General features: G+C 49.3%; 1 protein-coding gene across 2 annotated transcripts in view; it reads right to left on the bottom strand.

Moving 5' to 3' along the window:
• Positions 1 to 25,778, bottom strand: part of CASTOR2 (cytosolic arginine sensor for mTORC1 subunit 2) — a 151,775-nt gene that overhangs the window by 9,027 nt on the left and 116,970 nt on the right. For both annotated transcript variants that reach the window (XM_080365139.1, XM_080365140.1), the window contains exons 3-4: positions 2,045 to 2,238; positions 464 to 596 (exon numbers count right to left, since the gene is read on the bottom strand). In XM_080365139.1, coding sequence (XP_080221265.1) covers positions 464 to 596; positions 2,045 to 2,238 — 327 coding nt within the window. The remainder of the gene's footprint in view (positions 1 to 463; positions 597 to 2,044; positions 2,239 to 25,778) is intronic.

Raw genomic sequence — 25,778 nt, 5'->3', positions numbered from 1 at the left:
ACAGCCCTGGGCTCACTGTGGCCTTGATCCTGGCTGGTACTGAAGTGTGAAAGCTGAACCACCATATTCTCTGTGAATCAATCACTGCGATTCTACAATGAGCTTTTATATAAGCTACTTTCCTTTGAAATGTTGAAACATGGAAATACAGGCTACAGACAATGATATTTTTGCAACTGAAATTAACTGTACTTTGACCTTCTGTCCTACAAAAGGCATGTCTCCTCTAGAGATGGGAAGCTAGCAATACAAGGCTCCAATTCAAAGCTCATCAGCATCGCTCAGAAAGTTAAGCACCTACTCAAATCGTTGCTTGAACTGGGACAGACTCAGGCATGAGTTAAAGACAGTTTATTATTTTACAACAAGATAAATATCCACCAAAACGCTTAAGGAAGGTAGGAGGCAGACTGTCATCCCCATGTGCCAGGGACACCAACGCCGAGCCCACGCTGGTCCTTACCTAGTTTTGGTTTGACAAATCCATTCGTTATCCCAAGGTCGTCGGCAGCCACTGTCTCCCCGTTCACCACTCGGAGGATGGTGAACTCAGCAGCCAGTGTGTGCATCACGAAGGGCAGGTCTCGCTCACGTACCTGAAGGTGACAACAGGATTAGCTCATGATGGTATCCACCAGAAGGCAAAGTACGCTGCAGGGGAGGTTACGTACTCTCAGGGCACAGAAAAGCGGACACATCGCTCCTGCTTGAGCCAGCAGACGTGTGAGCACAGGTGTCTAGAGAAGCACACTTGGCGGTATCACTGCAAGTATCAGCAGGATTAAGCACCACAGTGCTTTTAAGACTGTGGAAAGAGCGTGGAGACGATCAAGAGGGAGATGTTTCACCTCTTTTCCCTTCCAGAACTCAGCACTGCCTGTTCTTCAGCCTTGTTTCCTAAGGAAACGAAGCTTACGTGGCTGTGCCCCATGTACGTGCACACACGTGTGTGAGACAGAAAGTCTCTCTGTCTGTCCCCAAAACAACTTTGGAGCCTCTTGGCCATCATCAGCCAACCTGACAGCAGACACCGTGTTCCTCTAACTTGCAGAAAACCAATGTCTGAGTCATGGTGGATGTACTGGGTTTGCGTGGCAAGGTTTTGGTAGGGGGGGGCTACAGGGGTGGCTTCTGCGAGGAGCTGCCAGAAGCTTCCCCCGTGCCCGACGGAGCCGATGCCAGCCGGCTGCCAGCCCCACGGAGGCCGTGACCCGCGGGCAGCGGCGCTGGGGCAGCCCCTGGCAGGGCCCGTGGCCCATGGGGAGAGGAGCCCGGGCTGGGGCAGGGCTGGGGCAGGGCTGGGGACCCCGCGGGGACCCCCCGGGGCAGCTCCTGAGGGACGCTCCCGTGGGAAGGGCTCCCGTGGGAGCAGGGGGCGCAGGGCTGGCTCCCGGGGCAGGGACCCCACGCTGGAGCGGGGCAGCGTGCGGGGGACGGGGCGGCAGAGACGGCGTGTGAGGGGCTGACCCCAGCCCCATTCCCCGGGAGGAGACAGAGAAATCAGGGATTAGGTTAAGCCTGGGAAGAAGGGAGGGCTGGGAGGAAGGTGTTTTTTCTGATTTGAATGGTAATACATTAAACTAATTTTCCCCAAGGCGAGTCTGTTTTGCCCGTGATGGTAATTGCTGAGTGATCTCCCCGTCCTTATCTCGACCCACGGGCCTTTCCTTGTGTTTTCTCCCCCCTGTCCAGCTGAGGACGGGGGTGATAGAGTGGCTTTGGTGGGCACCCACCTCCAGCCAGGGTCAACCCACCACAGCGGGAAATGCTGCCAGTGCCTCCACTACGGGAGAGACCGCAGCATGGGCCAGCACTCTCGTTCCACACCCGATAACCCATACCAACACATCCTCCTCCCATGGGAAAAGCTCCTGAGGTGTCACTGAGCCTAACTACCAGGCACAGAGCTCTGGGGAAAGCAGACTCTGGTAATTCTGCTGCTGCTCCAACAACTTGTTCCCAGGAATGTCATTAGAACTGCCCAACTGAACCTTCATCCTGTGGCAGGTAGGTAACGCCACCTGGTCCTCTCATGCCCTCTTACCAGGATGAAGTCCGTCTGATAGGTGGAGAGCATGAACACCGAGATGTTTTGGTCAGCTAGTGGTGCTATTACTGACTTGGCAATTTTGGTCACTCCGATGGGCTGGGAGCCGGAGAAGCCACCTCCACCAGACACCACGTTGAGGGCAAGCCATGTCGCATCGGCCACGCTCAAGTGTTCCGAGGAAGGGAGCTCTGCAAAGAGACAGGGGGGGAAGGACAGAGGTTTGGTTTAGAGGCAGAGAGTGCCAGGTCCACCAGCCAGTCCGTATGTGGTTAGCACAGACCTCAGAGCAAGGAATGAGATGAGCCCACTTATCCGGCCAAGCTCCTGGGCTTCCCACACTGCTGCACAGGCTGGTACTGTGCTGACTGTGCCGCTTTTTAGATATCCCGATCGCATCAACTTCCACTGTGGGATTCACACAGATTTTCAAGGACAAAACCGGGAACTACATGAACCTCAGCAATTCACTCGGATGCTGTGACCAGCACTGCTGACTTCCCTATGCAGAAACAGCCTGAGGTCTTTGACTTAACTCGAATCCCTTCTATCACACAATTTCTCCAGAGTTTACTCCAGCTTTTCTGGTCTCTTTTGTTCCCTTTTTCCTGCTCTAAACCCACATTTTCTTCTCATGGACTTGAGATGGAGGTTGCCAGAGCAGCCTGGGGACTAGCCCAAGGCTTTGGAGACGCAGAGCAGGTACCCTATGCATTGGCAGGCTGCTGTCTCCATCTCTAAAGCAGAAGACAAGAGCTACACAGCTCTGTCAGGGATAGATGGTATAACATACATATGAGAAATTACAAGCTGATCACATACTAAGATCATGGGAATCTTTTTAAGAATAACCCCAGTTCCATTCCATTTGCTTCTAAGTCTATGGTCGTTCGGTAGTAAAAATGTGCAGCTAAACCACTTAATACAAATTATTAACTGTTTTTAAGAAACTTTAATATATTAACAGCCCATAAAACCAGACGTGGACTCTGGAAAGAAGGCATAAACTTCTCTAAGACTCCCCGGACTTTGATTTGGCGAATTATAGAAACAACCAGTTCAGGTCCAGATCCAGACTTACAAATGCGTAAACCCGGTTAAATCTACGTGGCGTAAGGAGCCTGCCCTCAGACGCAGATCCAGCCAGCAAAGCCACGGCAGAGGTCTCAGCAGAAACCTACACACTTTGCTTAGAGGTTAGATGCAGCCCAGTGGTTCGAAAGCATAAATCCAGTATTGCTGCTCTTGCAGGCAGCACCCTGGCACCGCAGGCACATCACTTCATGCCTCCATACCCACGTTTCCTACTCTGTCCACCCACTCCTGGCTCCTCCACACAGTATCCTTTCCTTCTCCTTCAGCAAGACCTTTGGAAGCTGTTTCTGTACCGATCCAGACACCATGTAATAAATCCATAACCTCACACCCCCTGAATCCCCAGGCACCACTGCTGTGAGACAATGACAGCGCTGAAAACCCAAAATGAACTGAATAACAAATACTGTTCATTTTGCTCTCCTCAATAACCTCAATTGTGTGTGGCATGAAAATAACCCTGAGCAAACACACTGCAAACAGTGGGGACACTGAGGGTTCTGCTTCTGCATTTTGATGTTTAGCTTCATAGGCCAATGTTTCTTTTTTACTGAATAATCAGAGCTTACACGGAATGAAAACTAGACACCAGGGAGAGGGGGTAAGTTTGTGCATTAATCAACAGCATGTTACCTCAGAGAGACCACTGCCAAGTTGCTCGGAGAAAATTATTGCAGCAAAATACCATTTTCTGATCAGACAGTCCTTTGCATCAGAAAATCACCCCCAAAACAAAGCTTACTACATCAACTGGCATGGAAAAGCAAGGGCTCAAAACAACTGCTGCTGATCTAATAAGCTGCTGACGTCTTTTTTTCCTTTATTCCCACCTCTGCTCCTTGCCTGTGAAATAAATAAGGAGGAGGAGGGAAAAAAAAAAAAAGAAAAAAGAAAAAAAACATGTGTTCCTTCTTTGGACGTGCATTTGGTCCCTGGCAGCACAGAGCGGGCAGGCGCAGGCGAGGCCACCTGCACGTCAGCGGTATTTACACTTCCATTTCCCGCATCCCAAAGCCATTAAAGCAGCCAGGCAACTCAATCACAGAAAGGTCAAGTGACACCTTTCCTCTCCGCAAACTCATCCCCAAAAGCCGCCGGCAGCGTGGCTGCCCCAGTAACTGCGCCAGCTGCGCAGGATGCACGGGCTGCCCCGCGTGCTCCGGGGTCCTGTGCTCGCTGCCCTGTCCCATGTGCCCAAGCCCGCTAATGACTCGTTACCAGCAGCGAGAAGAGATCACAACTCCTTTCTCCCTCTATGAACACAGTAGATGATATTCCTGCTTTGTACGGACGGCACGGGCCTGGCTGCAGTTCATTAAGTACCAGTTGAAATACTGGTTTGGGTCAGGAATGAGATGAAGATGCAGTATTTCACGGTGGACGGAGGCATTATCGCGTTTCCCTTTGGCAGTAGTGGTGCTGGAGGAGCTGCCCCAAGAAGACCTCGTCAACCTCTTCCTCTAGGGGCAGGGAGGCTGATTTGCCCATCGCATTTGTAATTACTGGAAAGTGTTGATCACATTTGGTTTTCTGTGTTTAACAGGTCCTATGAGGTGTGACAGGGGCCATTGTATTTGCTTAAGTAACCTGCTCTTCATAATTCAATTAGCTTTGTGAAAAATATACAGAAAGTGACTGAAATACCAATTTTGGACACTGTTTCCACTAGGCAGCCAGATGGAAAAGTACAGTCCAAATTTTAACAAAACAAACCCAGGCTACAGGCTCGACCGATTCATCTAAATAGCATCAAATGAGCCACGCGGGAAGGTGTTTTGCCCAGGAAACTGTTAAATGTAGAAAACCCAAGGAGAGCTGACAACACCAGACATAACGTTAACGCAGACTCAGTGAGGCAGAATAAGGTAATAAATAAAAAGCAAGATGAGGAATCGCCTGGGTTTCAGCACCAACCCACCGAACTCACCATCTCCAGCACTTCCCCCTCCAGGAGAGCAGAGCGCCCGACCCCCCCAGCCTCAGCCCTGCAGCATCCCTGTCCCCACAGAGATCTCCATGGGCTATGAACTGCAACTGGTTTATCAGAGTGCAGGTCACTCCTGCTTCTGATGACAAGGGACATACCTCTGGCTGAGGAGGACCTCTAAGGGGTCAGAGACTTGGGCTTTGTGTATTATAATCAGGGTCCCTTGTTTTGGCTCGCATAGGGGTGAAGCCTTCAGCTTTTCGTGGGTTTGCCGTAACACTTTGCGGACCCGCTGCGTGGCTGGTGGGCTCCGATGGTACCGCTTGCCCTTGGCACAGCGGTGTTCTCTCCTCCCAAATTCTCCCTGCCGCATGAGATCTGCAGTGCCATCAAGCAGACAGACAGATGCCATGTGGGACGCTGCACCACCCAAGGGAGGTATTAAACAAACGCCAAGTCCCTGCTCAAACCAAACCCAACAGACACACGTCAAGTAAGGCTTAGGGCGTGATTTACACCGCTTAGTCACATCACAGGTGATTTAGAAGGTCAGAGGTCTGCCCGGGGCCTCACTGCCCCATTTGGCAGGTACAGTTGAAGGTAGCCTCCATGGCACACGTCATCCTGGAACACGAGGTGGTGAGTATCATATCGGCCATAATTGGCTCCTGAGCTCAAATAATCAATACCACTTCCAGTGAGGACAACAAACATTGGCCAAAACCCAAATAAGGATTGAATTGCTGCCACCAGAGCGCTACAAAACGTTGCAAGTACTGCAAGCTGGTGCTCCACGTGGCATTCTTAAAATACCTTTAAGAGGATGCCGGCCAGATGATGAGCTTCCAGCTCACAGATCTTTGCAAGCAGCCGAGGTGGTCACAGAAAGCAGGGAAGGAAAAGCTCCCGTGTACAGCCCTGGCCGAAGAGCCAGCCCGATGGTGGGGTCTGTACAACGGTGGGAAAACAACAGCTTTCCACCCTGGGGATCCCTCAGTCTCCTGCACAGACCCCTCAGCCTCGGGTACAGCAGGAGGCAAAGCACTGGGAGAGAATCCTACCCCCCTGGAAGAGCCCTGGAAAATGCGCAAAATGCTCTGGAAAAGTGCCATCAGGATTTTTGTCCCCCTTTCAGTACTTAATTCAAACGGGTTCAAATTTCTTACAAAAGGGTTATAGTTAAGGGGGGGGCGGGGGGAAACTGGCAGATGCACAGCTCTGTAGCAGAAATGCATCTCACCTACCCACACTGCTATCTGGATCGGTGCGTGCCAAGCCCTGCCAGCCAGTGACTTACCCCTTCCTCCAGAAGGACACCCTTCTCTGTAGACCTTGTTCCCCTTGGTGACATCTATTAGCTTTCAAGTGAAACTGTGGATAGACAATGGATTAATTGTAGTGCTTGGACAGAAATGATGGCACTCAGCTGGTTTGTTTCTTCGGTGTGGTATGCCAGATCATCTCCTAAGCGCTTACCTTCGCTCCGTACACGAATTTTTGCATTATAGCAGAGTACTCTGGGTGATGTGCTACTCTTCGATTTGTTCTGGTATTCCGAATGAACCGATTGCTCGCTCAATTCATTATTATAGGACTTACATTTACAGCCACGGCTAACTCCAAACGTTAAAAAAATAATTAAATTTTAAAATACTGTGGAGTTTTTGACCAGCCTTCTGGCTTTAGATCCCTTACACTGTACTTATTTCACCTTTTATAGCCTCCCTCTGCAAAAATGACAGCTAGACTCTTGCATTTATTAAAAAGATAGAGAAAAAGGCTCCTGCAATAGCAGGACTCCAATGGTCAGGCATTAAAAATAAAAGCGCTGCCAACTGCAAAATTCATGATAAATAGGGAGAGCTGTCGCCAATGCCTCTATGTGGCAGCACAGTTTATGTATATATATTTTTAATAGGATTTTTATGTTTATTAAAGGGCTCTCTTCCCACTGCCCAGTGGAAGCTTTTCATTGCTCTGCAGTTTTAAAATCCCATCTTATAATGAAGTGAGGGATTATCTCAGGTTGTAAAACCTGCTCCAAAGCCTGGGTGTCTTTCTGACTTGGCTGTTGGCTCCATCACGAGCCGCCGAGGAGGGGCTGGAGGGGCAGCGGGCGCTGCAGCTGGGTGCTGCTAAGAAGCACCGGCAGCAGCCCAAGCCAGAAGGGGTGCATGAGGAGCTGGGGTGCCCAAGGCAGGTCTCCGTCACCCCCTGGTGTGGTTTCCCTGACATCTAATCAGGTGCGTGTGTTTGAACCAGAGGTCTCCACTCAGAAATCATTTTAGGAACTTTTTCTCCTTGAAGTCACTGTGGGAACTGGCCACGTGAGCTCAGAACCTGGAGGGGAGAACGGGAGGGCTACAACCACCTGAGCCTCGTTGCTTCTGAGACATTAGGCTACATAAACATCCCTTTAATGTTAGGAAATGGAGCGCTTCGTTTCACTTCCAGAAAGCCTCACGAAAGGGGCTAAAGCATGGTAAAGATGCCATCTATCAGTTTCTATAGCGTGCTAAAACCCAGCAAGAGCCCTGAAGCTGGTCCCGCGCCCAGCTTCGTGTGTCCCAGCCCCCACTACTCCAGAGGCACGAGGATTATTCCTGCAGGATGCCCTGTTTCTTGTTTCACTCTGATGCAAGGACAAGCCCAAGTGATCCAGCACTGCCCTTCCCCCACAGGGACCCCACCAGGGCAGCAAAAACATCTCTGGGATGTTACAATGCAAATCATAACCTTTCAGAGGATGCAAATACCCTTTCTTTTTGCCTCCAAACACACACGCTGCCAGCTTCACACTCAATAACCAGGAGCAAAGACTTTTGCTGCCACACAAATTCTAAGCCAGCCCCACAGGCAGTCTGCAGCGCGGTGCGAGACAGCTGCTGGGCAGAAAGTCCTTGGTGTCAGGTTGATTCAAGTGCCACAGAGCACTCCCACAGCAAGGACTTACCTAAGCACAATAGCCAGGCAAGATGAAAGCACACCGCTTGGCTTCGCGCTGGGAAACGTGACGATTAGGTCCAAAAAGTTAATGCTTTTGTGCATAAGAGAAGGAAAAAAATCCCACGGCTCTGATTCAGCTGAAACCATCTCACACGCCAGTGAGCTCAAGCTTGTCCTGAGAAGAGGTTGTCCCACTCACAATGAAGCGGCTCTTGCAATTTTTTCCATTTATGCTAATGGTTTGGTCAGCTGCCATCCTCTCCAGAGCGCAGTACCGGGGGTGGTCATAGAACAGTTCGGGTTGGAAGGGACCTTTAAAGGTCACCCAGTCCAAGCCCCCTGCCACGGGCAGGGACATCTCCAGCTAGATTAGAGCCCCATCCAGCCCACCCGTGAATGTTTCTGGGGATGGGGCATTTACCAGCTCTCTGAGCAACCTGTGCCAGTGGTGGAGCCAGAAGGCACCAGCCCTGCGAGGAGAGCAGTGCCTCCAGCACCGCATCTCTGCCCCGCGGCACGTGCTCTGGCTCAGCCTCAGAGGGATGAGCAGTCAGGGAGACATCTCATCCAGCGGCACATCAGGAATTTTTAAAGTGCTGAATGTTCATTAGATACCAAGTGCTACCAGCAAATGGGATGGCAGGTTTCTCCAGGATGACAGCAGACCATCAAACTTCAGGTTTTGTCTTTTTTATCGCTCTTCGCGCATCCCAAACTTGCTCCTGATGGGAGATGCCTGGGCACCTCTGCAGGGCTGGATCCACAGCCGGGGAACCTCACCATCTCTAACTGTGTTTTTGACATTTTCTCCTAACAGAGCATGCAAAACCCAAGATTTTTTTATTCCAAACTCCCTCAACAGGGAAGCTGTGAAACCTGTCATCTCATTTTCCTATTTAGGTATTAACCCACTCACGAAACTGTCAAAAGAACATTGTTAGGTTCATAAACTCAAACACTCTGCAGTGAGGAAATGACAGCTTGACATTTTATATATTTAACCTCAATGTTTCTTGTGCCTCAGTTTCCTATCGATAAAGTGGGTTCATAAAAAACCTATTTCCTCTAAATCTTGCTCTCAAGAAACAGCTGACCTGTTTAGCTCATGTTTATATACATCTCACAACTGAAGCATTTCGCAGTTAATGCAAAAATCAGCACTAGGCAGACAAGCAGCATGGAAAATTCCTGCCCAAAGAGGGAGTATGGCGAAGACTGAAGTGTCTAAGAACAGGATGAGAATGGAAAGAACTGAGAAGTTTTGCTCTGGCCTCCCTGAGCATCTTTTCTTCATCGTGGTTGAGTTCATGCTAGTGCTGTTCTAGGGATATTAAGGTAGGTTTGAAAGGCAAAGGTCTCTCAATTTCCACTATCAAGACCATAAAAGACAGCCAAAGAGATAATCAGAGGGAAAGAAAGCAAAAGAAAACAAGAAGGAAGCGAACAAGAAAGCACTCAAGGGAAAAACAAGCACCCAAGAGCCTGGCAGAGCCTTGCTCCCTGGGCTCTGAGCAGCCAGCGCTCACACAGCACCCAGTATGGACCAGCCCTCCCCAAATCCACACCCAGGAGTGCTCCCAGAGTAACGTCGAGCGATGCAGCCACCTTCCTTCACTTCTCACATGACACTTATCTCATACTGGTCCTTGGCTGCTGTTACAGATTTTCTTTCAATTACGGATTAGCTAAATCTAAAGGCTATTTATGGGTTTACATTAGAATGGGCAAACATACTCAGCGCAATTTTCTCATCTTTTCCTGACAATTCAATTCAAACTCTACCCAGTGTAATAACAAGTTTGAATATCAAACTAGTCATGTGAATAGGACAAATTACATACACAGGGGATTAAACACAGTGGCCCCAGGTCCCATGTCCATCTGATGCAAACTACTGTTACTGCTCACAAGCAAGGGAGTTCTCCAAGCACTTCACTGGAGGGAAATGATAAACACATTCATCCCACCTTTATTTTATAAAAACTGGGAAACTCAAAAACCTGCTTCCGAGAGCACTGAGGTCATCGGGGCATTTCTTCAGGCCCCACTCTCACAAAGAGAAATAGCTCCTAACCAGACACATCAAGTGATTTAATACTGAATATTTACAGCCACCTTGGCAGCTACCAGAGAGACCATGTCAGCTCAGCCATCCCTACTGAAGCTCCACTGGCCCTGTAAACAATTTGCAGGGGCACGTGAGTATTCTGAATTTTCAAAAAAGCCAGGAACTTTTTACCTGGAGTACCTCCTTCTTCTAACCAGCCCCACTCACCATCCCATACAACACGACCATTTCTGCAGGTGCTACAGCCAAGCAGCTCTCTAGCAAGGGCCGTGTGAGCTGTTTGCAGGGAAGGGAGGGTACCCTGCTGTGCAGGTTCTCCACTGTTACGTATCTGCCCACGTACCTGCATGAAGTAGGAAAGTCTGACAGCGCTGGAGACATCATACTCAAAGATGGAGAAGTCGGTGTATTTTTACCATTTACAGCACAGTTCCACAAAGACAACCCCAGCACAGCCTCCACGCCCCGGGATGATTCTGCTTCTCCTTCCCACCTGGGAACACGTGCATCCCTTTCCCAGCAGATGCCAAACGGATCCTCACCTCTGCTGACAGGGACACAGCCTATATGGAATTTGAGGACTGAGACGAGGTAGACACAGAGGGGTGGCACCTTCCTAGAAAGCTGCCTAGCTAGTCTGTTAAAAGCAGCAGAAGTGGCCACGCATTTACACTTGTTTCAGAGCTTGAGAAGGAGTATGTGCTAATTAAAATTATTCTTTCTGCTCAGCACGTCCTCAGCTGCATTTGTGCAGAGCAGAGATGACGCCATGTGGCTGACTGATCTATTTACACCTCTGGAGTCCCCTGCTCATCCCCATCCCTGTTTCCCAATTAAGGGTGCAGACAGGAATTTGGGCTGGTTCCAGCAATCAACTATGCCTGGCACACCACTGGGACTGAAGAGACAAACCAGTGACTTTTACCCAACGTAAGCTGTTCAGGATCTCTCCGCTGCCTGAAAACAAGCAAGCAGAGGAACCTGAAAAGCCTATTCCCAGGGAAGAGCTAAAATAAAGTGCATATTGTTGCTGGGGCTTGCAGTGAATGCAAAAAGCCAGCAAAAGCAAGGTTAAAACTGCTGCTTTTTCTGACTTTAAGTAGCAAAGGTGAGAAGCATGCTGCGTTCAGAAACACACTGTGCAGCCTCTGGGTCTCTGGCCTGGGCATGCTTGGTGCTCCCGGGAGCAATCGGGTGGCAGAGCAATGCACAGGCACCTGAGCACCCACCCGGTCCAGCCCAGCACTGCTGCTTACCTGGGGTTCTGCCAAAACATCACCCAGCAATACGCACCGGCTCCAGCTGTGAGCCCACGTACCCCCACCATAACAAAAGTACCCTTATATTTGTAAAGACATCTCCTGAACTCTTTAAAGAGAAGGCACAGCTGGAGCTTGTGAACAATGTAATTCAAAGACAACGATGGCACTGCAGACAGGTAACAAAGCTTCTAGAAGATGCGCCTTTGCTGGCTCCCCAGCTGGTGTCCCTGAAACACCAGTGGCTGCAGAAGTGATTTTAACACTTTCGCAGGGATGGGGCTGTGTCTCTGCACCTCAGGCCTCCCTCGGCATGGGCTACATTTCTGCCACGTGCCGGGCATACAGGTCTGGAAAGCAGAGCCAGAATTCCAAAGCAGCTGACCTCCGAGGTGATGAAGACAAAGCGCAGGGGATGAAGCTCTCCCACTACACTCTGCCTTGCTGGTTTTCACCTAAAAGATGTAGATGCTGGCAGATGCCCTTCCAAGGTGGAGGTGTGGGTCTGTGCCTGTGGACGAGGTGTTTGCACTCGCTTAATGCTGGAGCTGCCTCTGGCAGGCATTCCTCCAGCAGAACACAGCTCCCTTGTAGAGCTGTGCTCCCGGATTTGGTAACTATCCAAATTGCCACCGAACAGCAAGCAAATATTTGCACAAGTTCGTGGAAGTTTTTTACGGAAGAAAGGAGCAATGATATTTCAAAGACTAATACAGTATGCTGCAGGTAGGAAGATTTTTGTAATTGAAAATATACGCAGAGGAGCCCACATAACGCTAACTTTCATCAATATTCAGAAAAATAAGTTAAATGTTTATTCTTATTCCCACTGCTTATTTCTTTTTTAAATATGGGGGAATTAGAGTACATATCAATTACATGTTGGAAAACACAAAACTGTTTGCTGATCTCCCACAGCATTTGAGTATGAGCCAGCAGTGTGCCCAGGTGGCCAAGGAGGCCAGTAGCATCCTGGCTGGTATCTGAGATAGCGCGGCCAGTAGGACCAGGGCAGCGATTGTCCCCTGTACTCGGCACTGGTGAGAGTAGTGTGGTGGTGCCCCAAATCCTGGATTCAGTTTTGGGTCCCTCTCTCCAAGACAGACACTGAGGGGCTGGAGCACACGCAGAGAAGGGCAACGGAGCTGGGGAAGGGGCTGGAGCACAAGTCTGACTAGGAGCGGCTGGGGGTGTTCAGCCTGGAGAAAAAGAGGCTCAGGGGGGACCTCACTCTCTACAAGTACCTGAAAGAGGTTGTAGCGAGGTGGGGTCAGTCTCTTCTCCCAAGTAACAAGCGATAGGATGACAGAAAATGGCCTCAAGTTGCGCCGGAGGAGATTTAGATTGGGTAGTAGGAAAAAAATTCTTCACCAGAAGGGTTATGAACATTGGAACAGGCTGCCCAGGGAAGTGCCTGAGTCACCACCCCTGGAGGTATCTAAAAGACATATGGATGTGGCACTTAGGGACACGGTTTAGTGGTGGACTTGGCAGAGCTGAGTTAACAGTTTGACTCGATGATCTTAAAGGTCTTTCTCAACCTAAACGAGTCTACGATTCTATGATTGCAGCACTGGTGTTTTCTGGAGCAGCTAGCTCTCAAGTGAACGCTCTTCTGGCTGCAGCACAGCATCCCTCTTCCAGATTTTTTTATTCCGATTGCCCAGCTGGCTGCTGGCTTGGGGTAAGTAAAGCTGCAGGCTGTTTCACAAGTGCCCCATCCCTGCCAGACAGAGCCAGACTACCTGCAGGGATGCTGGGGCAGTGGCAAGGGCTGCAGCATTGTAGATGGATGCTGAGAGTCCATCACAGTGGTCTGGCCCCAGCAGACAGGGCTTACCTGCGTTCCTCTGCCACTAGCCTGTGAGGTGACCTTGAGCACATCACATCCTCTCCTCTACTTGTGTCTCTCACGTTAAGAATTTGGTTGCTGAAGCTCCCTCTTGCAATACACAGGTGAAATACTGGCACCACAGAGCACTGCGGTTCCTGGATGTTAACAGTAAAAGCACCAAAAATAAGCTCAGGAGATGTGACTTGGCCACCCATCTTGGTGCATTTAAAGGAAGCAGATGCCCTTTATTTGTCTCTGGGTGTTTTCATTTCATGCAGTTTTCCCCAAGACACCTGTGTCCACAGCACCATGGCACTCAGAGCCATCCCCAGCAGTGTCTGTGACACTAAGGTGAGGGGTCCCCATGCCTCCTCTTTCCCTCTGAAGGAGAAAAACCAGCTGCAGAAATCCAAGCAGTTGCTTTTTTCTCCCCCCATTAGGCTCCAACCTAAAACCAAAACAAGTGACTCCTTTGGTCTGCATCTGGAGAGCAGCTGGATCCCCTTGCATTAGTGAAAGGCCAGGATTTCCCAGGGGGAAAAGAATGTGTTTGCAATGCAAGTTCCCTTTGCAGGAGGGAGATCTCCAGCCACGTGAAGCACAATTTTCCTTTAAAATTAGCAAATATTCCTCCCAGTCTCAGCTTCCCCATCACCAAGCAAAGAATTAGCATCCCTGTGTCAACTTGACAGAAAGTTGAACTTGACAAGCGCCAAGTGCTGCACTGCAGCCTTCCAGGCGCTGCAGGCAGAGGCCACAAACACTGCCTGAGGTCTGCTTGTCCCACACTAACCACGTCCCCAAGCAGTGACAGGTTCTGCTGCACACCTACCAGAGCTGCCGCAGCCCAAGCTGCTGCACCAGAAGCAACCAGCAGAACTCTCTGAAGACTCACCGAGTTCATGTGCCCATCCCTCCTCCCTCCCTGGCTCAGTATTTAGTACCTGATGAGTGTACACGCTGGGCTTTGCAGGGATTTTGCTGCTACAATCATTTTTCCCTGGCTTCACGGAAGTCCCCAAGGCTGACTGTAGTCCTTCACCTGAGCCTGAAACAAAGGCTGTGGCGAGAAGAAAAGCCCAGTGAAGCTGTGCCCCCAGCGGGTACATGAGATCTCTGTTCCTGGATGCTGCTGCAGTGTGCATCCTGGGTCATGTCTGGGTCCAGAGCCACAGACAGGGCTAAGGCAACAAAATGAATGAGAAAGGTCGTTTCTAATGTTCAAGTGGGTCTCTGATGGACAGTGCTGCAGCGGGGCTCTGCAAGGCAAAACTTTTACATCACAATGTCAAGCTCTCTAACTTTTTAAGTTGTTTTTCTGAATGCCTCCCTCCCCTTGTTCCAGTTCAAAGATGTAGAGAAGACATCTCTCTTGGAGATGTTGTGGAGACACACCAGTGACCACACTGAGTCACACCAGGGGCAGTTTCAATAGTGTCCAATAACAGATGATCACACAGGTCCATTTTGGGTGTTCCCATCTCACCGTGAGACTACAGAACGGATCCCAAGCACCGCCCAAACAATTACATCAGTTTAAAAGGGACTTTCAGGGCAGTGCAGACATACCTGTATGTCTGTGGGCAAACCAGAGAGAAACCTGGGAGTGCCGGCTACCCAACCCGTCATTGTGAGGATGATGCCTGTTTGCCACTTGTCATCAGAGCCCATCATCATAAAACCCAAAGACTGTTCCTGGCTGCCAGCTATGCAGACCAGCTGAGCTCTGCTCTGTCCAGGGTGGTGGCTGAGGAAAGGATTCACAGCAGCTCAGTTTCCAGTTTGTGAGATGTTTCTTTCTTTCTGTCTCCCCTTTCCTACACTATCTGTGAACTTGTGGATAGACTGAAATACCTTTGGTACTTCGTTGGAACTAGGAAAATCCTCCCTTGGCTGGGAGGTGCCGAATTATTCTAGAGGTGACATCCATCTTTGCCATTTCCTGGAAAACCAAGTACGCAGGTGCGAGGGCTGCACATACTCACTCAGGCTGATCCTTTCAAAACAGCAGCAGAAGAAATGGTACCTTTTCTATAGATATAGTCCTTAAAACTATGGCTTAGTGTGCACAAGCCAACATCCCTCCAAAGGCATCGTGTGAGGCACTGGTGGGGAGCAAACCTTCCCCTCCTGCCAAAGTGACAGATCTGCTAGAGGTCTGGGATTTACCAGCCAGCCCGGAAAGAGGCCAGGACTGCAAATGATGCAAACACCAACCCCCCCCCTACCTCTCCACCACCCCCCACCCCCACCTGGTTACATGCACGCCTTAGAGCTGTCCTCCACCTCTGGCCCAGCCAGGCTGCAGCATTTCATCAAAAGGGGTCTGAGCCACGAGCACCTCGCCTGACCCTGTAAAGAAGGGGCTGCTATGCTGGAGGGAGAGAGGTGTTACGTTATATTTTACGTCTCAAAATCTGCTTATGATTCAGGGAGAGACAACTGCTACGCACCCCCCACCTGGAGACACGACTGCTCCCAGAAACGGGATGCAAAGCTCATTCTGTGCTTTATCCAGCGGTGCTGCTCACCGGAGGGGTGTGTGCAGCCCCACCAGCACCCGGCTGTGCGCTCCCCTTTGCCCCCCTGCCCTGCTCCCTGCCCAGAGCTGCCGCACCAACCTTGCCCTCTTCCCTGCTTAGCAAAACCACCACTGATTTTATTTAAAAGGTATGAGAGCAAGTCCTCCAGGTACACTGAACCTGCGCATACAAGCTGGGGAGAGAAATGAATGCAGATGAGTTTATTTTTGCATAGCCTCCTACTACCAGAGCACCGGGAGTTGCTAACATTACATCATCTCCACACCCCCGCCCCCTCCATGGATCAAACCCTGCAAAGGCACAACGCTTCTGCTGAGGCTGCTGGAAGCAATAGCCATAGGAAAATTAACTCTTTGCTGTGCAGGATGCGTGCTGCACTCTCTGGTGGCCAGTCATTACCCAGTGCTGGGGTTTTTTTTGTGGTTAGCCATCACAGAAAGGGATCTCTGAATCCTCTGGGATGAGCAACCCCAGCAACCTCTGCCTCCAAGTATTGATCTAACAGAACAAGTCTTTTCCTAATAGGACAAAGAGTGTGAGTTGCTCCCAGCCTGTCCCAAAGGCAGGGCTAAAGATGGGCTAGAGAAGCCACTCGATACCTCAAGGAACAGACTAACAGTTTTGACAGAGGGACGTGAGTGAGCAGGATTTTTGATTCCCACCCCCAGACAGCAATTACAGAAGAAACGGGTATTGTTAGTGTCGATTTTCCTCGAGACCCACGTGGCCTGACACAGCAGCCGCCGACTGAGACAGAGGCACAGGCATCTTGTCGAGAGCAACACAAAAGCTTTTCTTTGCAGGAAATTAAAAACAAGGAAACAAACAACAGCACTTGCGTAAGCTCCAGACTGGCTCAGACAGAAAATTACCTCGAGACTGTGTTCCAGATCAATGGATCAGCTGCATCATGGGGTAATTAGCACCTTGAAATTATTCAGCAAGCCAAGGGGTGGGAATTTTAAGGGAGGGTGGTGAGGGAAAGGTGAGAGCAGCAGGAATAAGGATAGATTTTTCTGGAAAAAAGTCAAGCTTGGCTCTGGCTGAACCCAAGCTGCAATATGAACGTGGCTTTGGATGCTTTTGCAACCAGGCAAAAGGGGGACAAGAGGGAGCTGGAGGGGCTGCGGACACTGCATCCAGGGAACGGGTATATGGTACCACCATGGAAAGCAGAGCAAATCTTGTCTGGCTGGTACTAAAGGTATCTGCCCAGTTACACCACAAGCCTATTCTCTGCTGTACCCAGCACTCCAAGCAAGGCAAAACTACTCTGTCAACAGATCCTAGCTGTGCCAGGTATGTGGATGGGCACAAGGGGCAAACTGGCCACAAGGCAAATGCTTCAAGCAGGTGCCAGCTCGGTTAGGGCTCTGGCAGGTCCACCAGGAGTGTGGGGACCAGCCCCATCCAGAGGAGCGAGCATCCTCACAGGGGCTGGGTGGCCCTCTCCAACCATGCTCCTTGACAGCATGCACACCAAAAACCTTCATCCTTCTGGATGTTATAAAGCTAACGGTGTGATCATTCGTGCCGCTGTTAGGAACAGGAAAATCTCATTATTTACTATGTGCTGACATAATGCTCACATATATGTAACGTGCTTTACTGTTGCTATCAGAGAAGAAATGACTGTGGCTGGCTCCAGTACAACCTCTTTCACGGCCCTTCTTCAAACAAACCAAATCTCCAAACTCACCCAAGAGAAATGAGACATTTGCTCACACGGGTCCTGTTCCCCATCCCACTGGGACCAACTCCCTCTCCCCGTCAGCCGGGAAGCACACGTGCCTTTTGCTGTGGGGGCTTTTCTCCACCATTCCTGAACACCAACCCACAAAAAAGTCAGATTAAAGCAACTACATGACAAAGCCTTACTCCTTTCTAACAGGTCTCCCTGCTTCTATTATTAATCTAGGATGAAAGGAAAACCACCTCTGTCCAAACAGTTTTCTATTATCATGAATGTGTTTGCATCTAATCTGAACATGGGGAGGCCAAGGCAAGCGGAGTGCAAAACTCTTTCAGGCACTGATGCTCTTAACACTTTAAAATCATGCTAATCTGATAAGGCACTGAGGGAATTATGCAAGTAAACAAAGCCAGGCCCCCGATAAGGAGTATTAGAGAGAGCACACAGCACATATTTAGCGCTCGGAGGGAGGGAGGCAGCGATGGCTAGCAGCGATGGCTAGCACCGTTCCCTGCAGGCCCGTGCAGGAGAAGGCGGCACAGCGGCCAGCACCGGGAGGAAAGTCAGCCTGCCCCAACCACTGACCGCTGTAGCCCATGACAAGGAAAATTAAACAGCAGGATGCAAGCGCTGCTGCTCACAGCTAGGTTTTCCTGAGCATTAACATTTGATCACAGCACTTCCTTCGCCAGGATACAGAGAGCTGGAGGAGGAGGACAGGCTAGAAACCACAAACAAAAATGGCCAGGACATAAGGGTCAGCTGCAAATGAAGCACATGGGAGACAGGAGGCTCCTCTTCTTGCCTCTGCATGGTTGGTTGGTGTTTGGCAAAACTTGAGTCCTCTCCGATTCCAGGTTGCCGGTAATGCTGCAGCTTCGTGCTTTTGTCAAAATGATGCAGGAAGGCTGCAGACTGCTGCCTGCCCTGCCGTGCTGCCTTTGCTGCGAACTCACCTCCTGTCTCCCTGCAGAGTCCTCCAGAAAAACAAGCCTCACCAGTTGGAGGAAAGCTGATCTAACTCCTAACTCAACTTTCTAATTTAGGGGCAATTTTTCAAAAGCCCCTCCCTACGCTGGGACACACAGAGCCTGACTCTGCACAAGTGCTGCTCTCAGCCTAGAGGTGCTGGCACTGCTCTGGGGCTCAGCGCCTCGAAAATATCAGGCTGCAAATCAAACAAACCCACCCCAGAGCAGCAGATACTTCCTATGAAGTTTTGTTACCATCTTCTTCATCTCACTTTCCTTATTTACGTAATGGGGATATGAACTCTGTCGTTTCAGGAATGCTGACGAGTGATTAATAGCTGCAAAGCATCTGGAAGGTAAAATGCTCTGGGTAATTATTACCCTGAGTGACAAAGAACAAGACAGTTCAAGAGTACACACTGATAGATTACAACATCATACTAGAAGGCAGCACCCAAAATCTCCCAGCAACTCCCGTCCGAGGGACCAGCTCCAATGCTATACCTTGTGAGAGATGCCATGACATTTTCACCTCTTCTTCAGCATTTGATTCTATTGTTATTATGATAATTGCCAGTGGGGAAAAAATATATTGATGGGGTGAGGGCATGCTCCAGGAGGGGCTCACACTGATGGGATAAAGCAGGAGTAGCCACTCTCCCACCACTGGCTCCCTTTCCTTGGCATCTGCTGTCAGGAGCACGATTCAACGGGAACAAGGCACATGAGGCAGGCTGGTCCCTTTGATGTGTTGTATGGGACCTTGCCTGGAGCACCAGAGGGTGAACAAGGACACAATACCTCTCCCATTTCCCACTCACCCACTTGCACAATTAATTCCAGGAATCTGGGATTCTTGAGAATTTTCTCCTCTTCCTCCAGCAAATTTGGCTGAAACCAGCCAAGCGGGATCATTCCCTGTATGTGTGCAAATCTTACCTCCCTACTTTCCTATGGAGAACATCGGTGTTCCTGAGACAGGCTTTCAGGTAATCCAGCGCTAAGAGTCACCAAAACAGCAGCATTAGTAGTAATTAAAAATGGGATGCTTTCCGCACCAGGCTGTATACTTCGGAGGCAGCCAGTTCACCCAAACAGGATTATGATAGCTCAGGATTTTACTTCTTTATTTCCACTCCCTTAACCACGGTATCAATGCAGCCAGCCTTGGAAGAAATAGGCACAAAATTCACTTACGCTGAGATGGGTCTGAAGTGAAAATGTATTTTTCCTCTATTTCTCCAGAACATTCAAGACAAATACAAATATGGAACAGGACTGACACCGGAAAGCAAATAGCATTTAGTCACCCACACAGACCTCTAACAAGCACTTTACTGCTAAATGAAAATCCCCTGCTAAAGCAGTTTAGTTCAGGGGAAGGAAACCTTTAGGAGAGTGGTAGGAGAACTCCCTGACCGCTCATTTGTGGGAAATTAGAGGTAAAAACAAAACATACAAAGGAAACCAGAATGGTTTAAGTGGGAAACCTCCAAAATGAGGAAGCAGTTGGGCTGTGGTGGCCTGCTAGCACATAAACATATCATGTGCTTGTGTGCATCTATATACATGCTCCTATATGTAACACATAACCTCACCAGCTTCTGCACAACGAGCAGTGCTCTCCCCCCCGACCAGCCCCGTTTCCAGTGAGTAGCAGGCTTGCACGACAGGCAATTTCCCTCCAGGCCACACAGGTAAGCTGGCATCAGGAGTATTTGTCCCCTTTTTGACCCCAGCGTGTTGGTTCATACCATTTATGTATTTTTGATCCGTAACCCACGACAGAGGTTTTTGGCAGCGTTGCTGGAAGGTCAGTGAAGGACCACAGAAGAGCAAGTCCCAGGCACAGAGCCCTTGCAGAGCATGATCCATCAGCTGCCTCTGCCAGGAATTTGCTGTGTTTTGAAGTCAAAGAATCTCTTTCAAAACCAAAAAACCCACTCAGGCCTCCATGCCAAGATGGCAAGCTGGCGGCCCGGAGCTGGTGGAAGAGCACAGGGAGCATCCCACGTTCAGACAGGGCAGCCAACCTCGCAGAGACGCTCTGCCATGAGACCTGCATGAAGGTGCTGGGGAGAGGGAAGGGATGGGGTGAGATGAAAAAGGAAGATTCATGCCCAAGGAGAAACACCCTCTGAGAACAGGCTCTGCTCCTGCCCAGCACTAAGCATGCTGTTGGGCAGCCGGTTTATCAGCGCTGCCTACAGCAGGAGGAGGCGCCTGCAGAGCTGACAGGGAGCTAAGACCAAGGAACCATTCCCTGGATTTCCTTTTCCCTCCAAGGACAACAAAAGACATCTCATAACTTCAACCTTACTTCCATTAGGTGTCAGCGAACATCCCCCTGATGATTCTTGGCACTGTCTTGTTGAATGATTTGATACAAGGGTTCAGGATGTGTGCCAGAGAGGACAGGTTCAGCCAGGAGGACGACTTTGGTCCTGAGCCCCTGTGGAACAGTCAGGTGAGGCTGAGGAACAGGAGACAGCTCCGTGAAAAAGGGCCAGGTATATCAACAGTGTGGGGATAAACGTGCCAGGGTGAGCCACCAAATGCACGCTCTCTTGAGTTCCCAAGCAAACGCACGTGGACATGTTATATACGCCAGGAGATGTCGGGGCAGGGGGAAGAGCTATGGAGCTGGGTTTTCAAACGATAAAAGAGCACAAATCTTGAGGGGATGGCACTTAGGAGTTTCCAGCAGTCCTATTTCTAAACCCTAATTCCCACGTGCCTGAAGAGGGTCTAGAAGAGAAAGTGAATACAGGGGCCAGGAGCTTCCCCTTGCACAAGTCAGGCATATATTTAAAGAAGTAACAGAGGAGAAGAGTTGAGTTTTATATTCCCTGCCGGAGATAAACCACAGCATCCTGTTTTTCAGTGCTCAGGTTTAGAAAAAAAAAATCCACCAAACTTGCCAGTTCATGCCCACTGATCTCACAAGACAGTACCCAGGGATATTATCATTACAATTGCTCATTTATCATTTCAAATTTACCATTTATCATTACAAATGCTTCATCACGGGATCACCCCTCCCTGCATCTTCCCATCCCACGGTGGAGACAGCCTTTCCTGGGAAGGGACGATCCCCACAGGATTAGAGCATTTCACGGACTAAGCACAGCCCCCCCACTGCCTCCCCACCTTCTCAAAACACACTATTTCTTGAACAGGCACAAGTGACGCTACAAGAAATACGTACGATGGTGATTTTCGGTGGGTGGATAACAGCATCCTTTCTCCCCTGGGCGCCCACCTCTGGGCTGCGGTGGGTACCAGCAGCCAGGCACTCCCCCGGCCGTGGCGGTGTGGCGTCACCGCTCACCCACTCACATTCTGGCACGTGAATCTTCTGTTTAATAAACTTTCCCGCAGTTTGTGTTTCTCGGTAACCCTGCGGTAGTCGTCATGGTGACAAAACTGGGGTCCTTGGCGACACACCAATGATGCTGCAAATCTACGATGACTAATCCTAAAAGCCTAATTTGTAAAACTCATTTAAATGCTTAAAGATACGCAGGTCACCGCAGGGGTCGATTTAATGGCTATGGCATATCTGGTGGTGAAGCAGTTGTTACAGGAAGAGCAGCCAGGGCATCTTCTGGTCATAAAATTAAGTGGATTTTTAATGTGAGATGTAGACTAAAGAGATTAAAAGCAACGCGCAATTTAAACACAGGCACAATAACAAACCCAGATGATTCCCAGTCAAAGAGCTGGTAAAAGCTACCAGATGAAACGCTATTTTAAATAACAATCCCACACAACAATATCGCTGATACAGTATCGCCTGGTTTATTTGTGCCTATTCAGAACGGAATGAATGCTCTTCTCAACACATCTTGCCCATGAGTGTGAAAAACCATGGCGCGGCGCAGCCGAGCCCACCCCCCCAGCCCCATTCAAAGCACACAGAGGATGCAGGCTGAGGACCCTGCCCCACGCCACCCTCCCCTGTGAACGTCCCACAGGGGAGACTGCAGGACGGCGGCTCTCATTACCTAGTCCATGTTTTAGACTTTCGGCTCTTTGCTGGCACTAAAAAATGCATGGCCACATCTCCAGTTAATATGCTGACGACATCACCGAGGGCAGAGCGCCAAAGTAAGTATATTGCTCTAACTGCGCTTGGCTGGACCAACACGGCAGCGTTAAAGCCATCAGCTCTTTTTTTCCACAGCTTTTGCGTTTCTCCTCTCCAACTGCCTGCCACCTGGCATTTAACACACGTAGGCACAAGGAAATGGAGAGTGGCTTCTGCTAACACAGAGACCAGCAAACCCCCCTTTCCACGGGCACTCTTGGCCTCTTTATACAAATAAAGCAATAGGCACTGTAGACCGTATCTTACCCCACAGAAAGCAAATCACACTGCCCTGCGGCTGTAGAGTCCTAAATCTTTATCCCATAGCACCAAACAATAATCACTCACGTAACTTGTAGTTTTGAGTAAGCATTCACATCGCTCTACTCAGCAGCTACCAGGGACAAGCATCAACACACAACCAAGCTAAGCCAGTCAATCACACAGGGATATGATCCACTGCCTTAACCCACTGCCCTCCCTACACAGGCATCTTCCAGGAGAAAAAACAAGCAATAAAACTAGTTGTTCAGTAAAATCCTAGTTCTACTTACTTATCAGGATTTCCCCCTCCTTAAAACTGGATGCAACAGAACTGCACTTGCCATTGTGGCCGACACAGAGCCAACTCGAGTGCAGAGCACCGTTGGTTCCCTTCATTAGTTTGTCAACATTTCTGCTCCTGCAGAGGAAATTGAGTTTAACCAGGAGTTATCTACACTCATACTTCATTATACTGCTGCAATAAAGCAACAGCAACAACAATAATTACTATGGGTACTAATGAGTTCTACTGCACCTTCAAGAGCAAACGGAGCCGCATGATGTATGCAATGCTTGCTTGGTGCAATCAAGATGCTTCTTGGGTAAATTCATGCAAAACAAACGCTCTGTAAGTCTTGAAGCTAGACTCAACCTTTGCTCTTTTGAAAAGCAAAACCCCTTGCTGATCCCACTGGGGACTGAACCAGCGATCCTGGAGGACTTGGACAGTTAGACACAATCTCTGGTCACCTAAAATAGCAGCTGTTACTGCTGCAATGGAAGCATTAGTCTCCTTGACCGCAGAGATGCCATAGCTCATTAACAAGACACATCTACTATAGTAAGAAACCTGAATATAGATTTATGGCATTGATATTGACATTCTGGTCTTTGTGCTTGTGTATAGAACAGCACAACGACTGTTTTCAATAATGAGGAAGAGAAATGGCAATGATATACACCAATTACAGCAAAATTGGTGTACGGGAGTCCAAACCCCGCTTTCTGAATCATGACGTGTGAACACATGATCCAACTGAGGTTGCTTCAGCCATAGCTCAGTCTCACCACTGAGATAACAGGTCTAACTACCCTCTCCTGGTACTACTGCGAGGCTTTAATTAAATCACTCCTATAATTTTGCGATACATAGTGATGTTTATGGGCGTTTAAGTTTCTATGCAGATTGAAATCCTGGATTTGTGGATGTGAGGAGTTTTTTTTGCTCAAGGCTTTTTCAGCCAGGACTATTTAGGCTTTGCTTGTCAAAATAACAAACCTCGCAGGGTCCCCATCAGTGATACAGCTCTCTGCTGCTGCCTGTGTTTCCTCCCTGCAGCTCTTCCTTGGGTCACCTCCAGCGGTCTGTCACGTCCCCTTGTCCCCCCTGCCCTGCCCAGCAACCACAGCTGATGTCTAATTCCCTGCCCCAGAGAGGCAGCCACTGCCCCTGAGCCCCAGACACGGCACTTCCATCTCGCAGCACTGCTCAGCCTAGGCTGCCCGCCCTGCCTCTGGGAATGCTGCTCCAGGCCCTGCACAGCTACATCAACATTTTGGTACAGAAAATAAGGGCAAAACGTGGCCCGCATCGCACCACTCCAGCGCTGGGTAAGGGCACCTTGGGGGTTTACTCCATTTCTGCAGTTGCAGCTGGGCTGAGCATTTAGACACTGATGTCAGGTCCTGTCGGCAGTTCAAGGAGGAGCTTTAGGATGGAAAAGGCAATATACTTTTAGCCGCAGCTCAGCTACAGAAGAAGAGCTCCCTATAAAACACCACCTATGAACCTGTCGAGTTTTCGATGACTGCTGCATGAGCAACTGCAAAATCTATTCCCTGCTACGCTTGACACTCACCTCCTCCTGAAAACCCAGTGTCTACCACAGACATTTAAAGCTCAGCTGAACGAACTATCAGAAAAGGGGCTGCGTGGACTGACGGTGTGGCCAGTGGGGTGTGCAGAGGCAAGCTGAAGAGGCATGTACCATCTCTAAAACTCCAGGCAGAAGAGAAAAACAAGACTGGAGAAAAAGAGGGATAAGAGACAGAACAGGTTGCTGTGCAGTCTAGGGGACTTGTAAGCTCTTCTCAACATCTGCAGAAGTGTTTGAATCCAGAACCAGAAACCCTGGGACGACTCTAGTTAAATGCTTCAATGAACTGGAAGTTATCTTCCAGTATATTTTTAGTTGGCACCAACAGGCATTACATAATGGCTATTATATAACAGCACCACAGCTACAAATACTCTTTTGGGCTTTTATTTTTTTTTCTTTCTCTTCCTCTCTTCCCCCCCCCCCCCCCCCCCAATCATCTCCTTAGTCAGGGGACTGATCAATAATTGCACTCCATCAAACAAGGGAGGCAAATCCTTAGGAGAAAAAAAAAATCACATGGAGTAAAAATATTGTTACTAAGCCTGTGAGTGCTTCTCCTCTCTTGCCCAACCTCAAACAGAATTAACTATTCCCAGAATAGAAATTCCACTAAAGCTTATCTGTAGTTTAAAGGGACAGGCTATGATTCTGCGCAGACACCATGTTTCTCAATACGGTGTTTGTATGTGTGTTTATCTCACAGTGATGATAGCTCAGAAGACAAAAATAAGGGGGGAGCACTATGTAAGAGATACTGAAGAAAAACTGAAGGAGATTTTCTTTATCTGCTGGCAAGATCATTGCCCGTTGGTGTTTCTTTAAAATCTTCCTCTGGCATACTTTTTATCTTTCCTTCCTAACAGCCATACCGGCAGAGCAACAGAGACTTCGCTTCGCAACTAGGTGCTACAGGAAAAAAAAGAAGAAAGTTTCAAAAAAGTAGAAATGTTTCCTTTCCTTTATTTCCTATCCCTGAACCTAGAGAGCCAAAGCAGGCTCTCTGCCTCTGAATGCAAAAATAAAAATCAGTTCAGTGGCACACCATGAGCTCCCACATCACGCCACCCTATGGGCTTAGGCAAGGGCTCACTTTGCTTTTGTTATCCCAGCACAGAGCCTCTCTGACAAACACAGCGCTCTCGGTAATTCTGCCTTTTTCAG

The sequence above is a fragment of the Falco punctatus genome (genome assembly GCF_963210335.1).
Source record: "Falco punctatus genome assembly, chromosome: 1".
Taxonomy (NCBI): Eukaryota; Metazoa; Chordata; class Aves; order Falconiformes; family Falconidae; genus Falco; species Falco punctatus.
This window is presented reverse-complemented; position numbering and strand designations above follow the sequence as displayed.